The following is a 25,031-nucleotide window of genomic DNA, read 5'->3' on the forward strand; positions in this document are numbered from 1 at the left end:
TATAAATCCATTCTGGTGCTCTACAGAGCTGGAATATTATAAATGTAAGTTAATGTCTAAATCTTTATGGAAGAGACTGCATATTGTGTAGAAAATTATACAGTTTAATCATTTGGGGAACGTGACTTCAGATGATCTCCAGCAGGATACAAGCTTGCGGTCTAACCCAAGGCATTAAGAGCATAATGATGAATTGACTTTTAAACAGTTCTGCATATGTTAGCGGATGACTACCTACCTGAAATTCAGTGCTTGTGTTGCTAATCTGATTGACATTGGGCAAAGAGCCGCCATAGTACTGTGGTCGTGACTGAGACAAACGGAGCTGCTGGATCTTCTGGAACTGAACCTACAAGTCAAAAAAAAAAGAAGAAAATATTGATTAGAGTGATGCAAAAACACAGAACACCTTCATATCAAAAGTTTGAAGTCCGAAAGCACAACAATTAAGATTGTAAGATTTTCAAGGAGTCAGTTTGGTTGTGGAGAACTGAATGCATGCACCTTAAAACATCTGGGTCAAAACGAAATGCAGTAAGTAGCAAAAGCTAGCCGAGGGGCTGGTGAATCAGTAATTCCCCAAAATAGGACAAACTTATTGTCCCCAAAACCTAAGGCCTAAAGTATGAGTGTGCCCTACAACTTAAAAGATTAGATTTTTTTTTCAGCATTTGAGGAAGATTGCATGTGTCAGCCACATAAGCCGAGTTATGATGTACAAATCTATATCTGACGTATTACGGAAAAAAACCGAGCTGGACTAAAGGTAGTCAGCTAGCTGTTAGCGGTAAGCGTATTTGTTGCTGCTAACAAGCGGCTCGTGTTCATCAAGGTTGCTATCGCATTATTTTCAATTAAAAAAAAAAAGCGAGCAGACTTAACCAGCACCTGAGTCCATCCTTGTTCACTCACGGGAATATTACAGTAGCTTTCAAGAGGAAAGTGTTTCACGTGCTTGCACATTGAAAAACACACACCTTACCTAAGAAAACCTCATAAAAGTACCAGACTTTAAGTCTATGAGTGCCTTGTCAGGTGTAAGAATTCATAGTTTGAGCCCCCTCGTTCAAATGGTTTTTGAGTTGGGTTTTTTAGAAGAAAATGTGGCACCCGATATGGAAGCCCTTATTGTTTTGAGGTAGGTACAGACCTTTAAATTATCGTATTTTCCGGACTATAAGCTGCACTGGTATATAAGCCGCAGCAGCAAAAATTGAGCAAAAAAAAACAATTTTTGTCACGGATAGCCCCATCAGACTATAAGACGCAGGTCATGACATCAGATATTTACGCAAAAAGATGTTATATAGAAGTTTAATTTCTTATAGTTATTTAAAAAGATTCTTATTTCCTGCCAACAGCAACATCCTCTCTTTAACAGACTCAACATGCCTGCATATTTAGCACCAACATATGTATGCAAAAGTGGATGGATTATTTTCAACATAACACCAACAGAATACTGCAGTTAAATAGCAGTTCAAACTCAAAATCAATTCTTCTAGAGCATCATCTTCCATCTCCCAAAAGTTTAATTGCTAGATTATTTTAGTGAACATATGAACACATTGCAGATAATTCATACATACAATCATACATATTTAAATACAATCAAATATACCTTAAATCAAATTTACACATCACAAACATTTATACACAATCTTTTTCAATTTAGACATATCATTTTATGTTTTGAATGATTTATTTTTATAACTTTTCGAGTTCAGCCATTGATTCACATATTTTCAGTTGTATTGCATGGTTGTTCCATAAATTGACACCTTGAACAAATACACAAATTTGCTTGACTGGTGGATTGTCTCCTGATGGCTAGCAAAAAAAAAAAAAAAAAGACGCACTGGGCTAGAAGCAGCAGGGCTCAAATCACAAGGAAAAAGTTGTGGTTTATAGTCCGAAAAATACGGTAATACATACGTACATATATTCTGACCGTTTTTAAGAATCTGCACTAAAAACTATGATAGCTGTACTGCATTGAGAGATATTTGGCCTTTAAAAGTAGATTTTTGAACGAGGCAATACATTTGGGGATCCATGTCTTGGAAATGCTTTGAGGCGTTATTTAAATAATTTATCAACATATTTGGGAAATATACTGAAGTGATAGCGAAGCAAAGCGGTCAAACTCCTCAGTGGCAAGGCCCCTGGGCAGGTGAGCTCTCTTTGGAGTTCCTGAAGGATCTGGATGTTGTAGAGTTATCCTAGTGAACATATCTCTGCAACATCACATGGATATCAGGGACACAGCCTCTGGATTGGAAGACCGGGATGGTGGTCCCCCTTTTTAAGAAGTGGGTGTGTTCCAGTTCTAGAAGTATTACATTACTCAGCCTCCCTGGTAAGGTCAATTCAGCGTGCTGTGGAGGAGGGTCTGTAAGGAGGTCGAACCTTGGATTGAGGATGAGCATTGCGTTTTTTGTCACGCCTGTGGAACAGTGGACTAGCCCTACACCCTCAGCAGGATCCACCAAATGGTTCAGTGTGTACCCCGCCGACTGCCTGAAGACAGGCAGGCTACAGTATTCTTGTATTCGAGGTGCCTTTACGAAACTTTTTGCAGGGCTTAGTCCAAAACCTTATATAAAAAGCAGAAGATCACAGTACAAAAGTAACCATAACAACTACTCCAGACAGCAGTATTCTGCTTAATACAAGACTGGCAGCAAAACTTCAGACTTCAAACTCAAGACAGGAATTTTCCAATTCCATTAAAAGCAACATTTCTTAACACTGAATGGCTCTTCACTGTGAAAGATGGGAATCGAATCTTTGTAAGGAGCTGTGCAGTCCTCCCTACCACCGCTCCACCGCAGGCCACCACTCACTTGTGCAGAGCGTAACTTCTGCAGAGCGTGGCATCTTAGCGCCATGTTTTTTTTTTTTTCTAAATTGGGAGCAAGCGCAAACTAAAAAGTCACACGGAGACCGAGTGAAGTGGAGAAACAAGCAACGGAACCGTTGTGCAGACTTTTACAGATTTGAAAAATGTGATAGTTTCACATGTCCAAACATTTCAGATGCAGTATAGTGTGCAACACATTTGCTAGCCAATGTGTGTAAAGTGTTCTGCATGTCTATATTTACTTATATTTTACAGTGAATAAGATGGTATTGTTTATTTTTCCATAGAACTAAATCACCGGTGTAAAACTCAAGGCCCAGGGGCCAGATCCGGCCCACCACATTATTATTTGTGGCCTGCTAAATGCTGATTAGACTTAAGTTTCTTGCTAAAATACCAAATTTGCAAGTAGTCTTCAGCATTTAAAAATTCAAGGGGACCAAGCATTTTTTTTTTTGTTCCCAATGTCTTTTTGAACAGTTTTTACTGGCCTCTGATTTCAAAACTCTGTAAATGTGTGACAAACACACTTAAAGTTTGAAGTCAGTACTTGGCGCATTAACGAAACAAGACACAACATACAAGTTTTGCCTTTCTGTGTGTTACTCATTTAGAACTTGGTGTACAAATATGAAAGTCGTTTATGTAGCTTATGAGTCCAGAAACACAAAGCAATGGGTGTAGTTTCCTAGCTACAACTCACAATGAGGGGACACATTCCAGTCCTTGGGCAGCTTTTATTTGTGTCTCACCAACAAAAACACAAGGCATCTTGTTTTAAAACATTTATCATTTGAAGTGAGACAGGCAAATCAGGGAATTCTTTCTTTTCCTGACTTTTAAAAGAGAAAATACTTAAACTCCCAAGTCCGACATTATGAGCTATTACAAACTATCAATGCCTCTACAGAGAATGAAGAAAACCTTTGATCTTGATAGATATGGTACATAAGTTGGGTTAGAAATTAAACAGTCGTTTGATTTTTAACTTTTTAGGATTTTTATGAAATGTCCAGTGTGATATAGAAGGAGAGAAGACCCCAAAGTGGTCAAAGAAATAATCTGCCCCCCCCCCCCAAAAATGTTTAAAGCTAATTAAAAATGGTGAAAATATGCACTCATGTTTATATATATATATATATATATATATATATATATATATATATATATATATATATATATATATATTAGTTGAGAGGGGCGAATAATTGGTTTACACACAGTAGATTCTAAAACAGTCATTCCATTTAAGATCACCGTACCCTTCTCTACTGGCACCTCTCCACTTTGCCTGATTTTTATTCTGTTAGTGCCGTTTTATGTCAAATAAAATAATTTGGAGTTTGATCCTCCTTGCTCAAATACTTTTCCATCAAATACAGTACTTGAATAGTTGGGTGCCACGCCCACTTTTGAAATCTCGAAATTGCAAAAAAATTTGGGATTAGGTCCAAGGTCTTAATCTAAATAGGGATAGACTTGTAAATTAGGCTAGGTCCACACTGCAGGTCTTAATGCTCAATTCAGATTTTTTTTTTTTTCGAAATTCAAATTTTGTGTGGGGTCATTCAAATTTCTAAATAAATGACACCTGTATGTGACTTGTGGTTGAACACTAAACAGCCCAAAACAGTCCCGCAGAAATGTTGACGTTTTTCACTTACTACGTGCGAGTCGGATTATTGCGACTTTGTCATTCAGACTGAAGTCACACGTCAAAATATCGGATACATATTGCATTTAGTACTAAATACTCAAGTGGCCTGGGTCGCACATGAATACAATTCAACACTTCAGGCTGGATCTACTGCACAAAAACTATCATAAGAGTAAAATTTTGGATATATTAACCCTTAGAAGTTGCACTATTTAATTACACATTTTTGTGCCTTTTGGGGATTTTAGCAATTCACGAGCGGGTCTGGTCCCCAACACCCACAAACAGAGAGGTTCACTATACAGTGATCCCTCGCTACTTTGCGCCTCCCCTTTTGCACCCTCAGTGCATTGCTGATTTTTTTTTTTTTCATGAAAAAAAAGCTATATTGCGGAGAGAAGCGCTGTGAAGGTTCCCTGCATGCCAGACAGACACGTTTACTAGAAATGCACTCCTCGGACATCAAAATACTGTGGAATGCATATTTACAGAAATCTTAAATTATTAAACCTTATGCAGAAACTGTGCTGTTATCCCTTCCCTTCTATCCCTTAACCGAGGGATTATTGTACTTCTGACTGCTACTGTTTTGCTGTCTTCTGTTTTGCTGTTGGCTGCATTGTGTCAGTTGACAATTTGGCTTCCTTCACTTGTTTCTGTCTTAGAGAGGGTACCAACAGTTATCTCCTAAAAATTGATATCAACAAAGCCACAACCTTTCTCAATAACCATCTTATCATCAAAAATCTTTTAATTTCGACAAAAGCTTTGAGTTTTTAATATTATACTACTACAGAATTAAGTGCATCACCTCCATAGATTGGATTTTGATTGAAACGCACATTTCCAGCCTTGATTTAAGAACATTATCCCCAAAAAGTTCTTTGTGGGGCTGCTCAGTGGAGCAGTGTTGAGCACGTCCGCCTCACAATTCAGGGGCCCAAGTTCAAAGCCATCTCGCTCCGGCCTTTCTGTGTGGAGTTTGCATGTTCTCCCCGAGCTTTGTGGGTTCTCTATAGTTTCCTCCCACACTCCAACAACATGCATGGAAGGTGTATTGACCACTCTAAATTGTCCCTAAGGGGTGACCGGGATGGACCATTTATTGTAATTAAGTAAAATAGTTGAGAGATTCTACCCCTATCATTTATCTTAGTATTCATTTTTATTGCCTGGATATTTGTAGTTATTAACATTTAATACATTGATGGAGCTTTTTTTTATCTGCGTTGTCAGGCTGCATCACGTTCACCAGGTGAATGGCTAGTTCTAGCACTGGAAACAGTGTCATATCAAACACTGACAGCCTAACTCGGTAACGATTTGTTACCGCCCGTAATCAGCTATATGCTTTATCAATGGTGGTTTGTTAAGGGCATCACGGGGAAGAGTCCAGCCAACTGCTTCACCATTGCTTCAAAGGCTACTTCAAAATTAAAGCCTGTAAAGGGTACTGCATTGCTATCCATGTGTTATTTGATGTGTTTTGAGATTGGACTTCACAACCCATTCTTGGCATGTTACGTTATGTTCTTGCGTCTATGGCATCACTTTTTCTTTTAAATGGCACGCATCACAGACATACATAAACATGTGTACGTACAGATCACAGATGAAAGATGATCCACTGCGCCACTAATTACAACATGTATTTTTATCAGCACACACTGTAAAGTTAGCAGCGTTTGCAGGTGAACCGGTCACAATGTGTAAATAATTATTAAAAACCATAGCACAAAGTACTTTAGGCTAGTCTTTAAATGTTGAAGTGTGAAAGTTTGAAGGATTTTTTTTCTACGATATATATCTTGTCTATGCTTCCAATATAGGGACTACAAATGTAAATGAGCTGTATGCTAACTTCACCACATTTATGTCTGTGATATATGTATGAGTGTTCATCAAGGAGAAATGTCCTTTTCGAATAACAAATATGAAAAATAAATTAAAAAAAAAAACTAATCACGGTTTACCTTACAAATATGAAATGACTAAACCCAGATAACAGGCAAGCTGCAAATGGTCATTGGCTGAACGCTGAATAACTGTGATATCATTTTCAGCTGATAAGTGGCAAGACGCCCTACCCGTAAACGGATAGAAATGTGCTTGTGTATGTGTTGGGGTGTGGGGGCTTTTATTGATTTGACTACTGGGGGTGCATAATACAAATTATTGCAAATAATTTGGGGTGGACTAGACATCCCCTTTAAATACATTTTTGGAAAGATCGGTTATGAGTGTTCAGTCACTTGTTTGGTTGTTCGTTTAATCTTAACTAGTCATCAGTTATTATTATAGAGTAAATTCTCAAATAGCAAGCTATGTCCAAATTAGGGCATAACCTAGTGGTCCATAGTTCAGAACGGATCCTAGGAAGATGGAGCCACCCAGATTTCAAACTGAAGAGATTCCGCCAGTAAAAATGAACGTCCAGATGCAAAGTCAGCACAAATCTTAGCAGATTGCACTCCCCGCGGAGTCCTTGAAATGCACAGCAAGGGGAACTGGTGACCACCGATGCGATGCAAAGGAACCACTTTCTCATATCCTGTTTTAAGGATAGCAACAGTGTTCTAGTCTTTATTTGGCCTCAAATGACCCTTGCTGTAGTCAAAACCTACACATAACGTTAATTTTTGTGGGTTTGCAGAAGGTAACATTTAACACGAATACGTAAACGATGAAATAATAATAATATTCTTATCCAAGAAGTCGGCAGAATGGAAATTGTATTTATTTACCCTTGATACGGTGAGATCCGTCATCAGCTGTTCGAAAGCACGCGTCTCCTCCGCTTGCTTCTGGTTATGCAGGGCAATCTTTTCACTAAACTTTCTGGGATTCGAGCCCCCTGTGCCCGGCGATCCGGACATCGTTCCACAACTTCAGCTACTTTGGGAGAGAAGTCGGCGGGGAGGCTTTGAATCTATTTTTCAAGGTCTCTTGCTTGACACTCCATTGATAAAGTACAACTTTTATATAACACACGTTCTTTGCGGTTCATCGACGTTTGAAAATATAAAATATTTGCAAGTTGATGACTTTCACCGGAAAAGATATGTTTTTACAGAGGTGTTTCGATCATGCGAAGTTAATGACATAACATAACTTCATATTGACACATTGCCAGGAGCCACTTGTACGAGTTTGACGTTGACATAACGTTAGCTGTCAAAGCTAACAACATAATATGGAGGTGAGCTGCAGCTAGTAGCTCGGTTAGCTAAAATGCTTTAAAACACGCCTCGTGCATTTTGCACAAAAGTACTTTGTCAACTTGTCCACGCTATACTTCTGCACGCAGTTGGCAGACAAGTGTCTGTTTAAAGTTTCGCTAGCTCGAGGCAGCTCTTCTATTCAGGAAAGTGCAGTGCTCAGTTAGCAAATACGTCGCTAACAACGCTAGCTCGATTCCCAAGCAATGGAGCCAAGCTTTTCTCGCTAAATTGTATTTCAACAAGTGTCCGCTGGTCTTATCCGGACTCACTCGGTGTCGACTTTCTCCGATCACTAAGAGAAGGGGGGAAAGTCCTCTATGCACGCAACTGCTCGCACTTTGAAGCGGGGGTATCCTCCACAAATTCACACTTTAACATCTAGATCACAGCAAAGTCGAGTCTTGCGTTAATCCACGGGCAGTAGCGGAGACCTCAAACTCCGACCCGATGACTCCCGAAGAGAAGCAAGCGACGCCGAAGGTTAAAACTCATTTCCTCCTCGCGGATCGAATCGAATTCTTCTGAAGCGCTGCCGAGTTTGCCGCCTCGCGTAAAATTCCGCTCGACAAGGCTTTTAAAAAGAAAATCTGACCCGACGTCTTGTTCTCCAGTCTCGCCGTCTCTGCCGAGAGAAAAACATTGCCTTGTTAAATTCCATCGATTCCCGGAAAGACCACACGGGGGCAACAACGGCTGGCCGCGCTTCAGACGAAGTGATTTTGCCGTAGAACGGGATAGTCCAAATTTTTCTTCCGAGGGCCTCACACAGAAAATAGAAAGATGTAAGAGCCACGTTTTTTTCTGCATTTACTTTATGAAATGAATTTGAATTGATCCATTTTGCGTTTGATCATAATAAATATTTAAATAGATTAATTACACTTATTTATTGTATATTCTCATAAAACGTCGTTGTCATACCCAATACTTTCATTGTACAATGAAGTTCGCTTAATCGTGCCAAATCAGCTCTGCTGGCCTAGAAAACGCTGTTTTGGACATCCAATTCAAAGTGGAGTTTTTTTTTTTTTTTTTTTTATATTTACAATTATTTAAATAAAATGACTAAAATTATTTATTAATAACATCTGAAAATAGCATATTCTCACTTCTAACGCTGTCTTTGATCAAGACTTTTCTTTTTTTTTTTTTTAGATAGCATTACAGACCATTACAATACGTATTTGATTTTAATACATGTCATTGGCTGCTAAAATGTGTGTGTGTGTGTGTGTGTTTGGAGGGGGCAGTTTGGACACCTCTGGTCTACAGTTATAAAAATCATGCTGTAAAAGCTTTGAAATGCATTTATTAAATTCATTTTTATCATTTACACTGTGATTTATCTTAATACTTATGTTATAAATAACCAAAAATATTTAAATAGATCGATTACACTTATTTATGAAATATTTATTATATCTGCAACTTTCATGTCAATTCTAACACTGTCTTCGAGAAAACCTTTTCATTCCTTTTTTGATAGCATTACAAACCATAACAAAATGAGATTTTATTACATGCCACAGGCCGCTAAAATATGTGTGTGCGTGTATATATGTGTGTGTGTGAGTGTGTGTGTGTGTGTGTGTGTGGGGGGGGGGGGGGGGGGGGGGGGCAAATGGCCCCTGGGCCGTAGTTTGGACACCCTTGACATCCTGCCTACTGGATGGATATAAGATAAATCACATAAATGACGTATTCAACCAAATCACATAATATTCATACTGAAATGCGCTTTTCGTTCTAAACACACAAACAAAACAAAACAACATGCGCTCAAATGACTATTTCTATTAAATAGCTATATGGCAAATAAACTACACCAAACTTGTGAAAAAACACAAGAAAATGGTTTTAAGACGTTACTGTACTTGCACTCCATCACAACCTGCAAGACAAGACTGGGGCTAAAATTACATAATTGCAAACTTTATTTTAAAACCTGACACATAAAATATAAACTCTATCGCCAAAGAGATTTGCCTGTCACCAGAACTGGCATACTATCGTAAAAACTCAAAGTTGGAATGAAAGGCATCTTAATCCCCCACATATACTGTATAAATAAAATGAAACAGCAGACATTGTGGAGTGACATCTACCGGAGCTTCCTACTGAAATGCATCTTCCAGTTCAAGTCATATGATCTATATAAGCTTTTCAAAACATGAAGGACAGTATCATGCTGACTGACAAATGCTAAAATATAAATAAAGGTTCATTAAAGATACATACATAAAAAGATTATTATTCATAAAAATATGCATCCAGTCTACATCTTTTCATTTCATTTTATGTTGCACAGATAAACATTCTTTTCACTTTTGTAACATGTGATCATGATTCCCTTATATGAAATAAACGTGAGATTTGAAAACAAATCAAATGCAATGTCAAAGCGAATGTCAAAATACAAATGAAGCGATCTAAAGAAGCGCAAAAACGTTGAGCCCTGATGACTTTCAAAGCCGGGACATTTTTCGGGTTAAACAAAAGCTGTAAGGCAGAAGTTGCGAGGAAAACTTTGAGCCGTATGCGCCTTCTCCGCCTCTGCATTTTCAGTTTATCTTATTTGTTTGTAGTCTGTCTAATTGCATGGAGAAACTTTACTTCTAAGGTGATCTATGTTGAACTTATTGGACGGTAAGGATATGGGCCAGAATCCCAGTGTATCAAATGACACTTCGTGGTGCTATTGAACAGTGGTTTTGAACTCTTTCAGTGCCAAGCATTAGCTGAAAAGACAAGCCCTAGGGTGCCGGATGATTTGGAGCATTCTGACGCATCTTTCAAGGCTGACAGAATATTGTATTGGATGACAATCTGGACATTGGTGCTACCATATGAAAGATTGCATTCCTGGATTTACAGAGAAAAGGAGAGTAAGATTCTACCTTATTCCATTCTTTAGTATTCACTGTTGTTGAAAATAGTGATACCAAGCTATTTTGGACAAAAGGAGAAAATGAGCGTTTTGTGAAAAGATGTGTTTTCTGCACAACAGTGACTTTGACACAAATATTTTTCAGGAGCATCTTGAAAACCTCAACAGTCCTTCCCTTCGATAAAACATGAACCAAAACAGTGAAAATGTGTTTTTTGATGGCAAAATAATAATTTGCGTATGTATATAACTACATTACAGTGTTCGATAGGCATAATATGAAGGGGAGCGCTTGCCACGAGTGTCATCTGTCCATTCATGAAAAAAAAAAAAACTAGTTGATGAGAATTCTTGTCACTGGCACACAACCTAAGTATTTTACATGATGAATTCTCATCCATGGCACTGAAAGAGTTAACCTGGGTTTGATCGAATCCCTAGGGTTGGAGGAGTCAGTTTGATGGTTGAACAGAGGTCAGGCCACACAGTGAGAGTGTTTGTGTGTGTTTCATACTGCATTGAGCAGTGAACAATGTAGTTTTCCAATTTTGAAGGGTTCTGTGAATGTGCCTAAGAAATCTGAGGGGTTCGATACCTCCAACAAATTAAGAACCACCGTTATAGAAAATGTTGGATCTAATTCAAAACTAAAAAAAAAAAACCTGAAACAAAAACAAAAGAATACACTGTTTCACTTTTTTCGGTTTCTTTCAAATATATTAAAAAAAAAAAAAAACAGTACAAAACTTAAAAATACCCATATAGAAGTCAAGGAATCCACAGCTCAGCTGAAAGAGGAGCTTATCAAGCCTGTCTCAAGTCAGGTCAGCAAATGAACAACATGCAAAAAAAAAAAAAAAAAAACACAATCTAATCTCTTAACATAAAAGATCCATTTTATAAACGATCAAAGCCTGTGCACAAGATATTATTCATATTTCAAAAGAAAAAAATACAACTCATCAGCTGCAGTTACATTAAATCCCCAAGCAAATACAGAATCTGTGTTGTGTTGGCCTGATTGCCGCAAAGGGATTGCGATGTACATATTTAAAAGAACACATTTGCAAAGGCACATAAGGATAAGTGCGTTGGGGGAAGTGTTAGAGAGCCATTGTAATTTAGGTCAAGGCTTTCAGTTAGCCTACTTGTGGTCAAATCAGTCTGTCGCCTTTTTATCAGCGGTTTTCTCTATTTCCCGTAAAACTTCTTGTTGAGCAAGAAAATAAGCAGGTTGACGTTTATTGTCGCCCTGTCGAAGAGTTTCATCACTGCCACGCCTTCGTACTGCAGCTGCAGGAGATCCTGAGCGCAACATAAGAAGCAAAAAAATAATAAAAATGAAGCAATTCATTGACATTTTCTCTTCTATAAGTCTATACAATATATAGTACCTAAAAGCATACCTGATATTCTAACTGTAATGTCTCCAAGTGCACCCCCATCAACTTAGCCTTCACTTCAAAGACTCCAACAGCCTCGGCCGGCGAAATTTCAAAAATGACATTCTTGAACCTATGAGGAGAATACCATTAGTATCAGTTTTAGGACTGGGTATGGATTCAATTGCATTTACAAGGACCCGAGATAAATCTTGATTCATAATTCCTTTACAATTCTTTTTTTTTTTTGATTCGGTAAAGGGGTGTAAGATTTAGCTAAATATATTGAGGATATGAAGACAACGTAATGAATTTAAATCACGTGCGCTACAGTGTCTGACCACACTTCACAAGCCTAATATCACCACTAGACTATGTTTGCGTTGTTCTCCTTCGGGTATCCTTAAAAGAAAGATGGTGGTGAAACATGTACTCCTCCTCTAGGTGCGGTGCCACCTGTGTAAAATAATTACCGTGTTTCCCTGAGTACAAGTCGACCCCCCATTTTTTATTTCAATTTGGGTGAATTTTACAAAAACGCAAGCATAGGTCTAACCCTGAAATTAGTGTTTACATAGACAATGGCTGTCCAATTATAACACATTGTGTGTGTAATTAAAATGACAAAATTACAGTACTTTTAGATGCATTTCTCCATCATAAATTGATAAACATACTAGAAATATACATGTTTGTGGAAATGCAAATGCTGAAAGTAATGTTGCAACAATAAAATGATTTGAAGCTGAATATTAATTTGTATAAAAGCCCAAAAAGTCATCACGATGTGAAATGCTAAGTAGCTTCTCCCATTTAACTCAAAGACATCCGCTCCAGTCTCCTTGTCAATTTTTCAAAAGTCCTCGTTACTCTTCCACTCTTAAGTCATCTTTGAACCCGATATGTATATATATATATATATATATATATATATATATATATATATATATATATATATATATATATATATATATATATATATATATATATATATGTGTGTGTGTGTGTGTGTGCGTGTGCGTGTGTGTGTGTGTATAATCATTTTAAGCCTTGGAAATGACATGATATTATTTATTCTAACTTGTACTCTGAGAAATACTGTACATTTTACAAAACTTGCCGATAACTTCATTGGGTTAGGGGTATTTCCCCTCTGATAATGAGCACGGTTTTGTTGGCAAGTGCAGAACTTACTGATTAGGCTGCAGATCCTCTATTGAAATCAGTACTCCCTTCTCATAAAGCCGTGAGGCAGTGTATTTCTGTGAAACTTGTTTACTCTTCTTGGCCTTGTTGACACCAGGCTTTGACAACCTGGGAAAAAAAGATAATCATCATTCAGCATCTTGTGAAAAAAGGTTTAATATTTAGAAGTGGTGAATAAAAAAAAAAATGTGAAAGAACTTACTTGCCCTTGCTGGCTAAGTTGTCCATGCACGTTTTAATATACTGATTGTATGAATCGATTTGCACATTGTAAAACTTGGTCTTTGAATTCAGGGCGGTGTTGGTTTGCTGGAGTTTTACGAGTTCGGCTTTTCTGCGCTGACGATAACGTCTCTGATTTCTTATGTCCTGTGATACACCCAAAAAAATATGTTCTTTATGTACACAATTCCAGTTTAATTATTATTATTATTGTTATTGTTATTATTGACACAAAGATCAAATTGCATGCATTTAACCTTGGCTATGTCATTGATGAGGTCCTGATAGCGGTTCTCAGGATTAACTTTGCCAAGCTCCGCTAGCCGCTGTAGGTTACTCCTGATCTTTTCCTTTTTCCCCTGCAAAGTTAGACTGTCGTCTACCACTGGTTTGACCTGTTTTATCTTCTCTGGAGTCTTTGCATCACGGATGGCCCGCCTCTGCATCGCACGTTGGTATTCTGCTTCCTGTAACCATAAAGCAACATACAATAAGCAAAGTCTTTTTTTTTTTTTTTTTTTTTAACCAAGACATGGCTTCTGGTAAGCTCAAATACACTTTCATGACCTTTCGTGACCGAAAGAACAAAATCCCAGATACAAGCAGCCGAAACGTGTTTCCGGGCTCTTCCTTAGAGATAGGGTGAGAAGCTCGGTCATCCGGGAGGGACTCGGTGTCGAGCCGCTGCTCCTCCGCATTGAGCGGAGCCAGTTGCGGTGGCTCGGGCATCTGGTTAGGATGCCTCGCGAACGCCTCCGTCAGGAGGTGTCCAGGGCATGTCCCACTGGGAGGAGGCCCCAGGGACCACCCAGGACACGCCGGAGAGACTATGTCTCTCGACTGACTTGGGAAGGCCTGGGGATCCTCCCGGCGGAGCTGGACCCAGTGGCTGGGGAGAGGGAAGTCGGGGCTTCTCCGCTCAAGCTGCTGCCCCAGCGACCCGACCCCGGACAAAGCGGTAGCTAATGGATGGATGGATGTTTAATTGATTACTTAATGTAATATCAGTCTTAGTGTCCTTCACACATGTTCTGTCTTTTTTTATTCTGCCTTTTTTTGACGTATTTCACTTAAGTTGGGAGATTTGAAAATTCACTTTTAAAGTGTTCACATTTGGCATTCACAACTTTTAGCTCATTCATTTCACCTTAGGATGTTCAACATTCAGAAATTTCACACGTTCCAAAATTCACCATTTGCTCCACAAAAATTCTTAATTTTCACTTTCAGTTTTTCACCTGTAATTTTGACATTTTTATACCTATTCAAGCCATTCCAACGTTCAACTGTTCAGATTATATTGCCAAAAATATTGGTGAATATTCACCATTTCTCTCATTTAAGCACAGTACCCACAAAAAAATCCTACTTTAAGATTTTTCAATTTTTCCACTGTAAAATTTACATTTTATCACTCATTCAAGCGATTCAAACAGTCAACATTATTCCACATCAGCTCCTCTCATTTCCCTTCATTCGATACCTTAAATTTACCTATAATTCAGCTTTACACACAATTTCTTTTGAAATTGTATTTTTCTAGTTATTAATGCATTTATAGCCTATGTAGTTGAAAACTGGGAATTATTCATGCTCAAATTAAATGCAATTCAGATGTAGAACACTCTGCCTTTAAGTGTTGGTTCCTATTTGGTTGCTCGAAGTGGGAATCTTTGTCTTGCGATTCGATTCTGATTTTTGGTTCTCCAATTCAGAATTAAGTATTGATTCAAAATTAATTGATTCCATTAAATTAAAAAATATTTCTGATTCAATCTATAGATGTACAAAAAAAAAATCTGCATACTACTTCAGTCTGCTTTGGGGTTTAATCCTTTGCTTTCAATGCGGATGGGGCTGGTGGAATTTCCTCCATTATTTTTTTTTTTTTTTGTGCATCCTGTGGTGTAAGTTTGACTTCCAGAGTGGGCTGTTAAGAAACGTCACAACAGCATGCCTCAAATCTATTCATTTGTTTTCATCCATACTATGGAGTTTGGGACATTTTAAATCGATTCTGAATCGTAGTAAATGAGAATCCCGCTTTTTATGGGAATCAATTTTTTGACTCAGCCATAACTCACTGAAACTGACAGAAAAAACCCCCAACAAGATTCTGTATTTTAACCTGATCTGGACCAGCTGATGAGTCTAGTATTTCAGTCAGAGTCTCCCCAGGCTGGAACCGGATTACATCCACAATCAGTCTCTTGGTACTAAAATGACATGTTAGATAATTACAGTTATGAAGCAGTTACAGTACATTAATCTAAGCTATAAGAATCGTGAACTTACTTGAGTAGGAGGGTTTTAGCATCCACCTCACTATTGGCCTCACCAGGGACATCAAATTTGTTGGTCAAGGTAAGTGAAACCTCAGTCTTGCCCATGAGCTCTTTGTTGGGGTCACCGGGTGGGAGAGGATTTTCGCCTGTTTAACAGAGTATAACAACACTTTGACATCAGTAAACAAAATATTTTACATCTGTGATCTTTTTTTTACTGTTCAGTCACTTTACTAACACTGTTGTGGTATACACAGCTCGCTTACATAGACATGACATGGGTTTCATTCCAGCAGGTGCCCCAATACCAAACAACTGAGGCCAGGAACCCAAATAAATTAGAAATGAGGCTGAGTCATAAAGGAAATCCGGTGTAAACATTGTGCCAAACAAATATCGCAAGCAACTCGCTCTGGCGTACTCTGATGAGGAAGAGCGGAATGTCACAACATCGCATGTAAAATTCTCTTCCTGAATTCCCTGAATCAGGAGTCTCTAGTTTTTATCGTGAGGGCCACTCGGCGGAAAAATATTGTCTCTAGTAACGAGAGAAAATTCAAGCTGCGAAAGGCGAGGTTGTTGGCAGATAATATGAGACACGAGACACCAGCGCTTGCGCTAACATGACTGTAATGTAATACGATAGCACAATCCATGATGTCTACCATATTTGTTAATTTATGATGCGTTTTTGTAAATTTTTAATATGCAGGCTTGCCCATAAAAGAGAGTAGTTTGTTGCATTAATCTTTACTTTACTCGACCGCTTTTCATCTTTACTGGTTTCATCCCCCCCCCCCCCCCCCCCCCCCCACACACACACACACACACACACACACACACACTTCCCACCGCAGAACCAACAAACATAAAATTGACATTTGCTACGGCTAACATTGGTACAAAGTTACATTAAAAAACATATGTAACATTCCACTTTGGGCTGGTTCAGACATTAGTCTTGTTAGCACATCGTTAGGACTTTCACAATGACATCACACAGGTAATACTTTGCATGGCCACAAACTAAAGTAAATTTACATGCTTAAAATAATACAAAAATTAAATATTGCTTCGGTGGACTTGTAAATGACTCCTGGATCACTAGAAATGTCAACTAAAAACATACAAATTAAACATCCAAAAAAGGTGTCTCTCTTTGCATTCATCACCAACACAACATCACCATCATATGGCAAACAAGTGAACTGCATTCATAAAGTCAACTGCTCCAATCAATATGATTAATTTCAAAGGTTTAGGAGCAATTCTTTGCATGATGCTTATTATGCGCTAATGTAATTCTAATAATAATTTTTACAGTTTTTCATGCATTTTATAGTTTAATAATATTTATTTAAAGAATTTAGGAGCTTTTTGGGGGGCTTGAAATGGATTAGGCTATTTACATGTAAAAAGCGGCTCTACTTATGAAAGAGTCATGTTACGAAATTACTTCTTTAACAAATTAATGTCCTAAGTAGAAGTACCGCTGTATTAATAAACTTTTCTGGGATCCTGACAGGAAAAAAAAAAAAATGAAAATAATTAATAACACTATTAATTAAATAAAACACCAGTTATGAAATAAATAATAACCAAATAACCCTTTTAGGTCCTTTCTTAAAAAAAGACCATGGAACAATAACATTCTTGTGGACATCACTAATTGCAGCTCTCTCTCATCAACTTCACTGTGAAAACCAGAAAGCAACCAGGCTAAGAAACTGAACTAAGTAAGACAACACTTATATATTAGTTCACGACTACCATAGTTGTAGAATGGATTTTATCCCAGTAGATTTGACTGTGATTATATTTGTTTACACTCAGAATGGCTTGTTTCAAGTCAGAAAAGTAAGCTTACCTCCTTATACAGGTATATTCAGAATAGATACATGACCATACATGTGTATGTCTCGGTCAATAAATAATCATAATGCATCTGGTATTGTTCAGGGGGCCGGAGGCAAGCCGTATCTGGCTTGCTGGCCATAGTTTGGGGACCACTGATCTAGATACAGTATATATGTTTCTATTTTTTTTTTTTTTTTTTTAAATCATACAACCTGCTCAAGGTCGCTGATCAGCTTGAGCCTCCTTTAAACAACTTATGAAGGTTGGGCATTTGAGACAGTTAACAACTGAAGTTATCTAAAATGGAAGACCTATCGGTTCTTATTATAGGCAGCACATCTTGTTATGTTCTGATTGGCTGGTTATTGTCATTTGCCTTGGATATGGTCTGAAATGTGCCAAAATGGCTTCAGTGCCCAGCATTTGTCTCATTATGAGACAGTCCTGTAATTTAATTTGCAATTATTGCATACAGCTGGGTCCAGAAATACTTGAAAAGTGACATGGATTAACTACTGTATTTTTTTTTTTTTTTTGGGGGGGGAGTCCCCAATACAAATCCACAATGAATTTAAAATAAATTAAATTTTAGTTCTCAACTAAATTTGCTAGCCCTTCAATGATGCTACCCACATTTGCATGCTGGTTTTGGTGCTTACTGCTTTCCGCCGGCCAAATATGTTTGGAGCTTGAATGTTTCTTTCTTTAGTTTTTTATTGATTTACCAAGGAGTTCTATATCCACTTACCGATAAGAGACTCTACAGTGGGAACTTCTCCCAGATCTTCCAGAAGCTCATGGATGGGATCATTGTGCTCTGGAGCAATAGCATCCTGATGGTCCAGAAGCAGCTAATAGCAAAGAATAGTCAAACATTGTGTTCAGGTGATAAAACTATTGGCTACGATGGACAAAAGGCATTAAAAGGAATGATTTTAGAGGAATGTAAGATAAGGCAAAATCATCCTTACTGTGTGCGTGTTAATCATCTCTCCAATAGATATGTAAATGACAGGCTTGGTGACGGTGACCAGGTCAGAATACTGATCCACATTGAATTTATCTTCAAGTGAGGGGACGTCACATGCAGTCAAAAAATATCGCCTGTGAAGGAAGGGAAAGTATGCAACAATTGAAAATTTGACAAATAGAAAAAAACTAATCTTTTTTTTTCCCCTCAGTAAGCAATAAAAGTTGCACCTGAACTTTTGATAAGAATTGCTGAGATATTCATTGATGGGATTCAGGTGAGCATTATCTCCAAGAAACATCTTGTTGGAGGCAGCGTGCTGCAGCATCTTGGCTACAGAGCCCAAATTTCGGCGCTGCTCAGTAGTAAGCTGACCACCTGCCGACATCTCAATGATGTCAAAGGCATCGGGGGCAACAATTGCTGGGTTCATATAACGGTAATACAAAAGGTTCCCCACGATCTGAAATAGCAAAATATTTACGTTAGAAGTAGGTCACTGTGTAAAATTCCAAATGAAGCTTTTCATGTGTGTCCTTAGTAGAAACAAACTGCCGGTCCTGTGGCTCAAACAAAATAAATACCGCACAATAATATTCAAAAGATGTATTCAATGGTTATCAACAGGAAGAGCTAACACGTATCAGAAAGCACACACTTTCACAGGAAGACAGCAGAGATGAATATGCTAGCTCACCTTGAGAAAACAGCTAGAGTAGAGAGAGGTGCGTCTTGACACCGAGGGATTGGCAAGGATAAAAGCAGAAATGCAAGAGACACAAAACAAAGCAATTATTATGAAACAGGAAAGTCATGCAGAAGAAAAGAGAATTGGGAAGCGCAGCTGGGGAACGTTACACAGGAGTTGAATGACTAAAAGGATCAAAGGTCTAAGACTTGCTTTGGCACAAGATGCCTAACTGGGACAGACTGATGGGAGGGAGATGGGTTTCTCAGTACCCGACAGCGAAGAACTCCTTCAGTCTCACATGTCTCTCATGAGTATGTGTTTGTAAGTGAATATTTTATCATGTTTGGGATTAGTTTGAACAGTTTCTTTATAGACTGTGATGAGTCCAGCAATGTATGACTGAAATCAGCAAACCTTAAGCAGTTCATCCTCTGTGGCATCTGGGAACTTCTCATGGAGTGTGTCTTTAAGGACCTTGGAGATGAAACGCATTCCATAGCTAAAGGATGTATCATTGGACAGAGTGAGTCAGATGCATTTTAACTTAAGGTAAATACAGTATGCTGGTTTGAATTGTCGGACTAAAGTCAAAAAATAACTTACGGAATTTTGTCAACTGAAACAATTATGGCAGAGAGGAACTTGTCAGTGACCGTCTTCATGCTCTTAATGGAAGCCTCCAGTCTATTCCGAACTTCTTCATGGGACATTGCCTGCTCAGGCGTTACATCATATGGGAGCTTACTGTGGACAACACACGGACAGAAAAAGACATTCGGAGATGATCTTTTGTGGAGTTTTGATAAAAGAGAGCCTAAGATCAAATGCACTACACGGATATCCAAGTAGAAGCCGTAGTACATAAGTAGCAAAACTGTATCACAGTCATTTTGTTGCTGTCAGCTCAGTAAAAAGAACACATTTTGAAGAGTGGAACATTTATTTTTGGAAATTATTTTACATTTTGCAAAAATCTCATCTCGTTCTTGTTGACTCAGACCAATTGCCATCAATATAGATAAGTGGAGGAAATGTGATCACTCCACGAATTATATGGATATTCAGTCAATAAGGTCATGGGCGCACCCATAGATACATACACTGAATGAAAATGTATTTATGTAAGTTAGTGAAAAAAATGATGACACATGGGACAACATAATCCATGCTGTATTTGTTCAGGCTTGCCAACGATTCACAGTTCGAAACTCATTTGTTTCGAGAAGCTAGAAATCTGCAGAGGTGGGCAACTTAGTTTTTTGCTGGACCGACATTTGTCAGAGACCCGCCCCCTTTGTATTTTTGCCCACCCTTTCGCAACCACTAGAGGGCGAAATTTGGCATATTTTTTCGAGTACGTCATTAGATTTTGTCGACCGTTCCACCACCACTAGAGGGTAATTTTTTTTCTGTAGTGTGTTGCTAGGCTCTGATCTGCTTCTGCTTGTATTCATGCAATTTCTTCATCTAAAACATATTCAAAAAGCAAAACAACACAAAAAAATCTCATACTTACCATCTTTTCCGCACTATAAGGCGCACCGGATTATAAGGCGCACCCTCAATTAATGACATATTTTAAAGCTTTTTCAATCACAATATAGTAATACTCAAAGTAATAACAATAATAACTAATAATAATAATAATAATAATCCGGAGAGGAACAACCTCGCAGCGGTCGCTGCTCGGGCCCTAACTAAAATAATAACTCTAAACTCTCAATAGCATAATAACTCAATGTCAATATGACCAACCTTTTTCAACTGTAAACACGCAAAAGAAACAGGTAAAGCTTACTTTATCACTTCATTCCCCATCTACGAATCCCAATGTCTATATTGATCCATATATAAGGTGCACCTGATTATAAGGCGCACCGTCAGCTTTTAAAAAAAAAAATTAAGGCTTTTAGGTGCGCCTTTTACTGCGGAAAATACGGTAATTCTAAGCATTACATTTAACTTTAGGACGGCGAGATTGTATATAGTATGAGTTTGAATATGAATTTCAAAAACCAAAAGTAAAACAGAGAGCAACTACAAATAAGCCTCTGGTGAAATCTGCTGTATTATAGCTGTGAATGACAAGTAGTTTGCCGTATATTTAAAGCATTCCTGACGGGCGTCCGTCGGTGACACACTCATGGACAGTCCGTCAGTGCTGACGAGTGCCCACCTCTGGAAATCTACCCTTGGCTCATCAATGGCCTAGCATATTGGGTGCAATAACAAATAAAAATGTGAAATTGAGCAAGACACTAAGTAGTGAGAGTAAATCATCCAGAAATGGCGTCACAGATATGTTATTAAGACACCTGGATACTAAGTTGTGGAAAAACATATTTCCATATTGTTATCCTTCACAAATTGACTAGTCAAGTCAATTTTAATTTTGATCATGATGAAATCTGCTCAACAAAAGCTCACCTGGCCTCTCCAGACTGCGTTTCCATCTGGTTGACCCAGCCCTTATAGATGTCCACTGGGTCCGTCTTAATGTTGAGTGTTTTGTCATCCATGATCTCCTTCACAACTGGTGCCAATATCTGTCTTAGCGCATTCTGGCCTCTTGCACCACGGTGGAAACTTACCACCATTTTTATCACTGTTGGATTTCCTGTGACGATCTCCTTCATCTGGTCAACTTTTGACCTGCAGACAGCATCAGTTTACAAATGTTTACATTTCTGAGATATATATATATATATATATATATATATATATATATATATATAAAATTTCCATCCATCCATCATTGTGATCGCTTATCCTCACAAGGGTCCGCTGGAGCCTATCCCACTGTTTTCAGGGAGCAGGTGGGGTAAAACCTGAACTGATTACAAGCCAACTGCATGAATACTAAGGCCAATTTATTATGTGCTATAAAAATGTTTGTATTAGTTGTGTTTATTTAATCAGTTGTTTGCTACTGTAACACATTTGTCAATACAAGAACAGCTATAATTTATTGATTGAAAGACAGCTAATTATCAAATGAATTACTAACAAGTTTTGGTAGTTGATTATTTGGGACCCGGTTTAATTTAAAGGAGTTCAAATCATTTGGTTTTAAGCCTCTCCGCAGGTAAATACTATGATTTTTTTGTCATCCTCTATGTAAGTAGCCTAACTTATTATCTATGTGTTGAATCAAAATAAAACATTTGGACACATTTATTTTTCCTTTTTTACATTTGTGCGCTTTTTATAAACCAATAACTGAATCCTACTTTATGTTTTGCATTCTCTGCACTGCCCCTTCGTGGGCCGTCACCTTATCGTGGTGGAAGGCTTTGCGTGTCTCATTCATCCTAGAAGCTACGTTGTTGACATAAGACCAATAAGGTCCATTTGGGGGGGTCGGTCAGGAAGTCGAATCTTGGATTCAAGAGGAGCAGTGTGGTTTTCGTCCCAGCTGTTTGACCGTGGAACACCTCTACACACTCTGCAGAATCCTCGAGGGGTGTATGAAAGTTTGCCCAAACAGCCTACATGTGTTTTGTGGACTTGGAGAAGGGTTAGTTTGACCGTGCCCCTCAAAGAATTCTTTGGAAAAATGGAGTACCGAACCTCCTGATGCGGGCTGTTGGTCCCTGCACCACTGATGACAGAGTTCGGATCGCATTGCCGACAGTAAGTCGAATTCATTTCAAGTAGGGGTTGGACTCTGCCAAGGCTGCCCTTTTGTCACTGATTCATTGTACCATTCATTATGAACAGAATTCCTAGGCACAGCCAAAGCATTGAGGGCATCTGGTTTGGAGATTTCAGGATTTCATCTCTGCTCTTTTTTTCCAAATGATGTGGTTCTATTGGCCTCTTCAGTCCGCGCGGTTCACAGCAGAGTGTGAAGCATTCGGGATGAACATCAGCAGCTCAAAATCTGAGACCATGGCCCTCAGTCGGAAAAGGGTGGTGCTCTATCCGGGTCGGCGATGAGATCTGTTCCCAAGTGGAGTTATCTTGGGGTATTGTTCATGAGTGAGGGCAGGTGGATCGGTGCAGCGTCTGCTGTGATGAAGACTGTACCGGTCTGTTTGTGGTGAAAAGGCGCTGAGCCCAAAGTCAAAGCTCTCAATTTATCGGTCAATCTGTGTTCCTGCCCTCACCTATGGTCACGAACTGTGGGCCCTGACTGAAAGAACGAGACCCTGGAAAAATGCGGCAGGAATGGGTTTCCTCTGCAAGGTGTCCAGGCTCTCTCTTAGAGACAGAGTGAGAAGCTCGGTCATCTGCAAGGGGCTCATGAGTTGGGTCGCTCCTCCTCCATATGAAGAGGAATCAGTTCCAGGTGCCTAGGGCATCTTGTTAGGATGCCTCCTGAACTCCTCCCTGGGAAAGTGTTCCAGGCTGTCCCCACTGGGAGGAGGCACTGGGGACGACTTCGGACACGCTGGAGAGACTATTTCTCTCGGCTTGCCGGGGAACACCAAGGAGCTTGACGAAGTGGGGGAAGTAAGGGTCTAAGGCTGCTGTTCCCGCAACCTGATCCTGGATGAGCATTAGATGATGCATGGATGGCTTCTCAGCACAGTCAATTTGAACGAATGTCCTGTTTTTAAATTAGCTAATGGATTTTTATTTTTTAATCGGGCACATCGATCAGTTGACAATAACTGTGAGTGATTAATCTATTATTAAAATAATTGTCCCTACTCAATAATTTTCATTTTAACTTATCTTTGCAGTAAAACTGTATTTAGATTACATTTGGGACACATTGATTCTGTCAATTATCATAGAAGAAAAATGAAAAAAAATGCATGTAATCCATTTAGGTCAGCAATTCATATAAACAATGATTTTTCTCAGTGCCTTAACTTCGGGCACCCCTATGACACGAATGCACAGAACAAAGGATCCTTACTGCGCCACAACGTTTGGCTAATTACTAGACAGAGTCTTTTTACTTTCCTTTTAACGGCTGCAAAACCATGATTACACAATTGTGAAATAAAGACGTTTTTTTATTACCTGGGCACGTCAAGCCTACTCTATTGCATGAATGCAAAACATGTTGCAACAAGAAACGGCACGTTAGGTGATGTTGGAGGCAACAGTTGAGTATAAAAAGGACTGCAGTATTGTGAGGTCAATACGTATGCTGTTATTAAATCACACTAAAATGTTTTATTTTGTATGTATGTACTCTATTGCAATAGGGGTTTTGCTGAAGATGAAGTGGGTGAGTTTCCAAGAATAATTCAAAATATTAAATCCAGCCAACTTCAATTTATGATTTTAGAAGCACAAGCGCATTGTCATTTAGTACACTTTGAAATGACTGAATATTCCTCTCCTTGCACTTTGTTAGAAAACGCATTAATGAACAGTTGGAATTGAACCACGCTGTGTGAAACGTATGTCAATTTCATTTCTGTATCGAATATTTGTATTCAGTGTAAAAAGATATTAAATGTTAAGTGATATACTAACTTGATTTCCTCCTGTAGGGCAGTCTTAAAGAGCCTGAGCAGCAGGTACTCCTCTCTCTGGTTTGAGGCATAATTATATAGTGTGAAGATGACAGAATCCATAAACTTTGTTGATTTATTCTGAGGCATCTGGAAGATCAGCTTGGCGAGGTATGTTGGATTGGTCTGAAAAAAGGTAATAAGGGGTTTGTTTGAATATCATTGAGTTCATAAGTTCAATAGATAACCCTCTACCCCCACCCCAATTAAAAAAAAAAGGTTGTATTTGTTATATAGGTAATATAGTTCAATACAAGTTTGGAAAAAAGTTTTGAAATTACTTATCTAGGTCTCATTTTTTAAATACCATCCTTGG

General features: G+C 38.5%; 2 protein-coding genes across 3 annotated transcripts in view; both read right to left on the reverse strand.

The window, feature by feature from the left end:
* Positions 1-8,377, reverse strand: part of crtc3 (CREB regulated transcription coactivator 3) — a 39,239-nt gene extending 30,862 nt beyond the window's left edge. For both annotated transcript variants that reach the window (XM_088412497.1, XM_088412496.1), the window contains exons 1-2: positions 7,265-8,377; positions 239-349 (exon numbers count right to left, since the gene is read on the reverse strand). In XM_088412497.1, the coding sequence (XP_088268623.1) occupies positions 239-349; positions 7,265-7,396 (243 nt within the window). In that variant the 5' untranslated portion in view covers positions 7,397-8,377. The remainder of the gene's footprint in view (positions 1-238; positions 350-7,264) is intronic.
* Positions 8,378-9,652: 1,275 nt separating this feature from the next.
* iqgap1 (IQ motif containing GTPase activating protein 1) overlaps positions 9,653-25,031 on the reverse strand; it is a 55,933-nt gene continuing 40,554 nt past the window's right edge. The window contains exons 24-37 of the mRNA XM_088412495.1: positions 24,678-24,841; positions 21,669-21,893; positions 19,845-19,985; positions 19,656-19,740; positions 18,781-19,013; positions 18,552-18,684; positions 18,329-18,431; positions 15,734-15,869; positions 15,567-15,654; positions 13,696-13,905; positions 13,419-13,585; positions 13,205-13,324; positions 12,035-12,143; positions 9,653-11,933 (exon numbers count right to left, since the gene is read on the reverse strand). Of these exons, the coding sequence (XP_088268621.1) occupies positions 11,820-11,933; positions 12,035-12,143; positions 13,205-13,324; positions 13,419-13,585; positions 13,696-13,905; positions 15,567-15,654; positions 15,734-15,869; positions 18,329-18,431; positions 18,552-18,684; positions 18,781-19,013; positions 19,656-19,740; positions 19,845-19,985; positions 21,669-21,893; positions 24,678-24,841 (2,028 nt within the window). The 3' untranslated portion in view covers positions 9,653-11,819. The remainder of the gene's footprint in view (positions 11,934-12,034; positions 12,144-13,204; positions 13,325-13,418; positions 13,586-13,695; positions 13,906-15,566; positions 15,655-15,733; positions 15,870-18,328; positions 18,432-18,551; positions 18,685-18,780; positions 19,014-19,655; positions 19,741-19,844; positions 19,986-21,668; positions 21,894-24,677; positions 24,842-25,031) is intronic.

This window comes from Hippichthys cyanospilos, chromosome 4, assembly GCF_059441005.1.
Source record: "Hippichthys cyanospilos isolate Australia breed blue-spotted pipefish chromosome 4, RoL_Hcya_1.0, whole genome shotgun sequence".
Taxonomy (NCBI): Eukaryota; Metazoa; Chordata; class Actinopteri; order Syngnathiformes; family Syngnathidae; genus Hippichthys; species Hippichthys cyanospilos.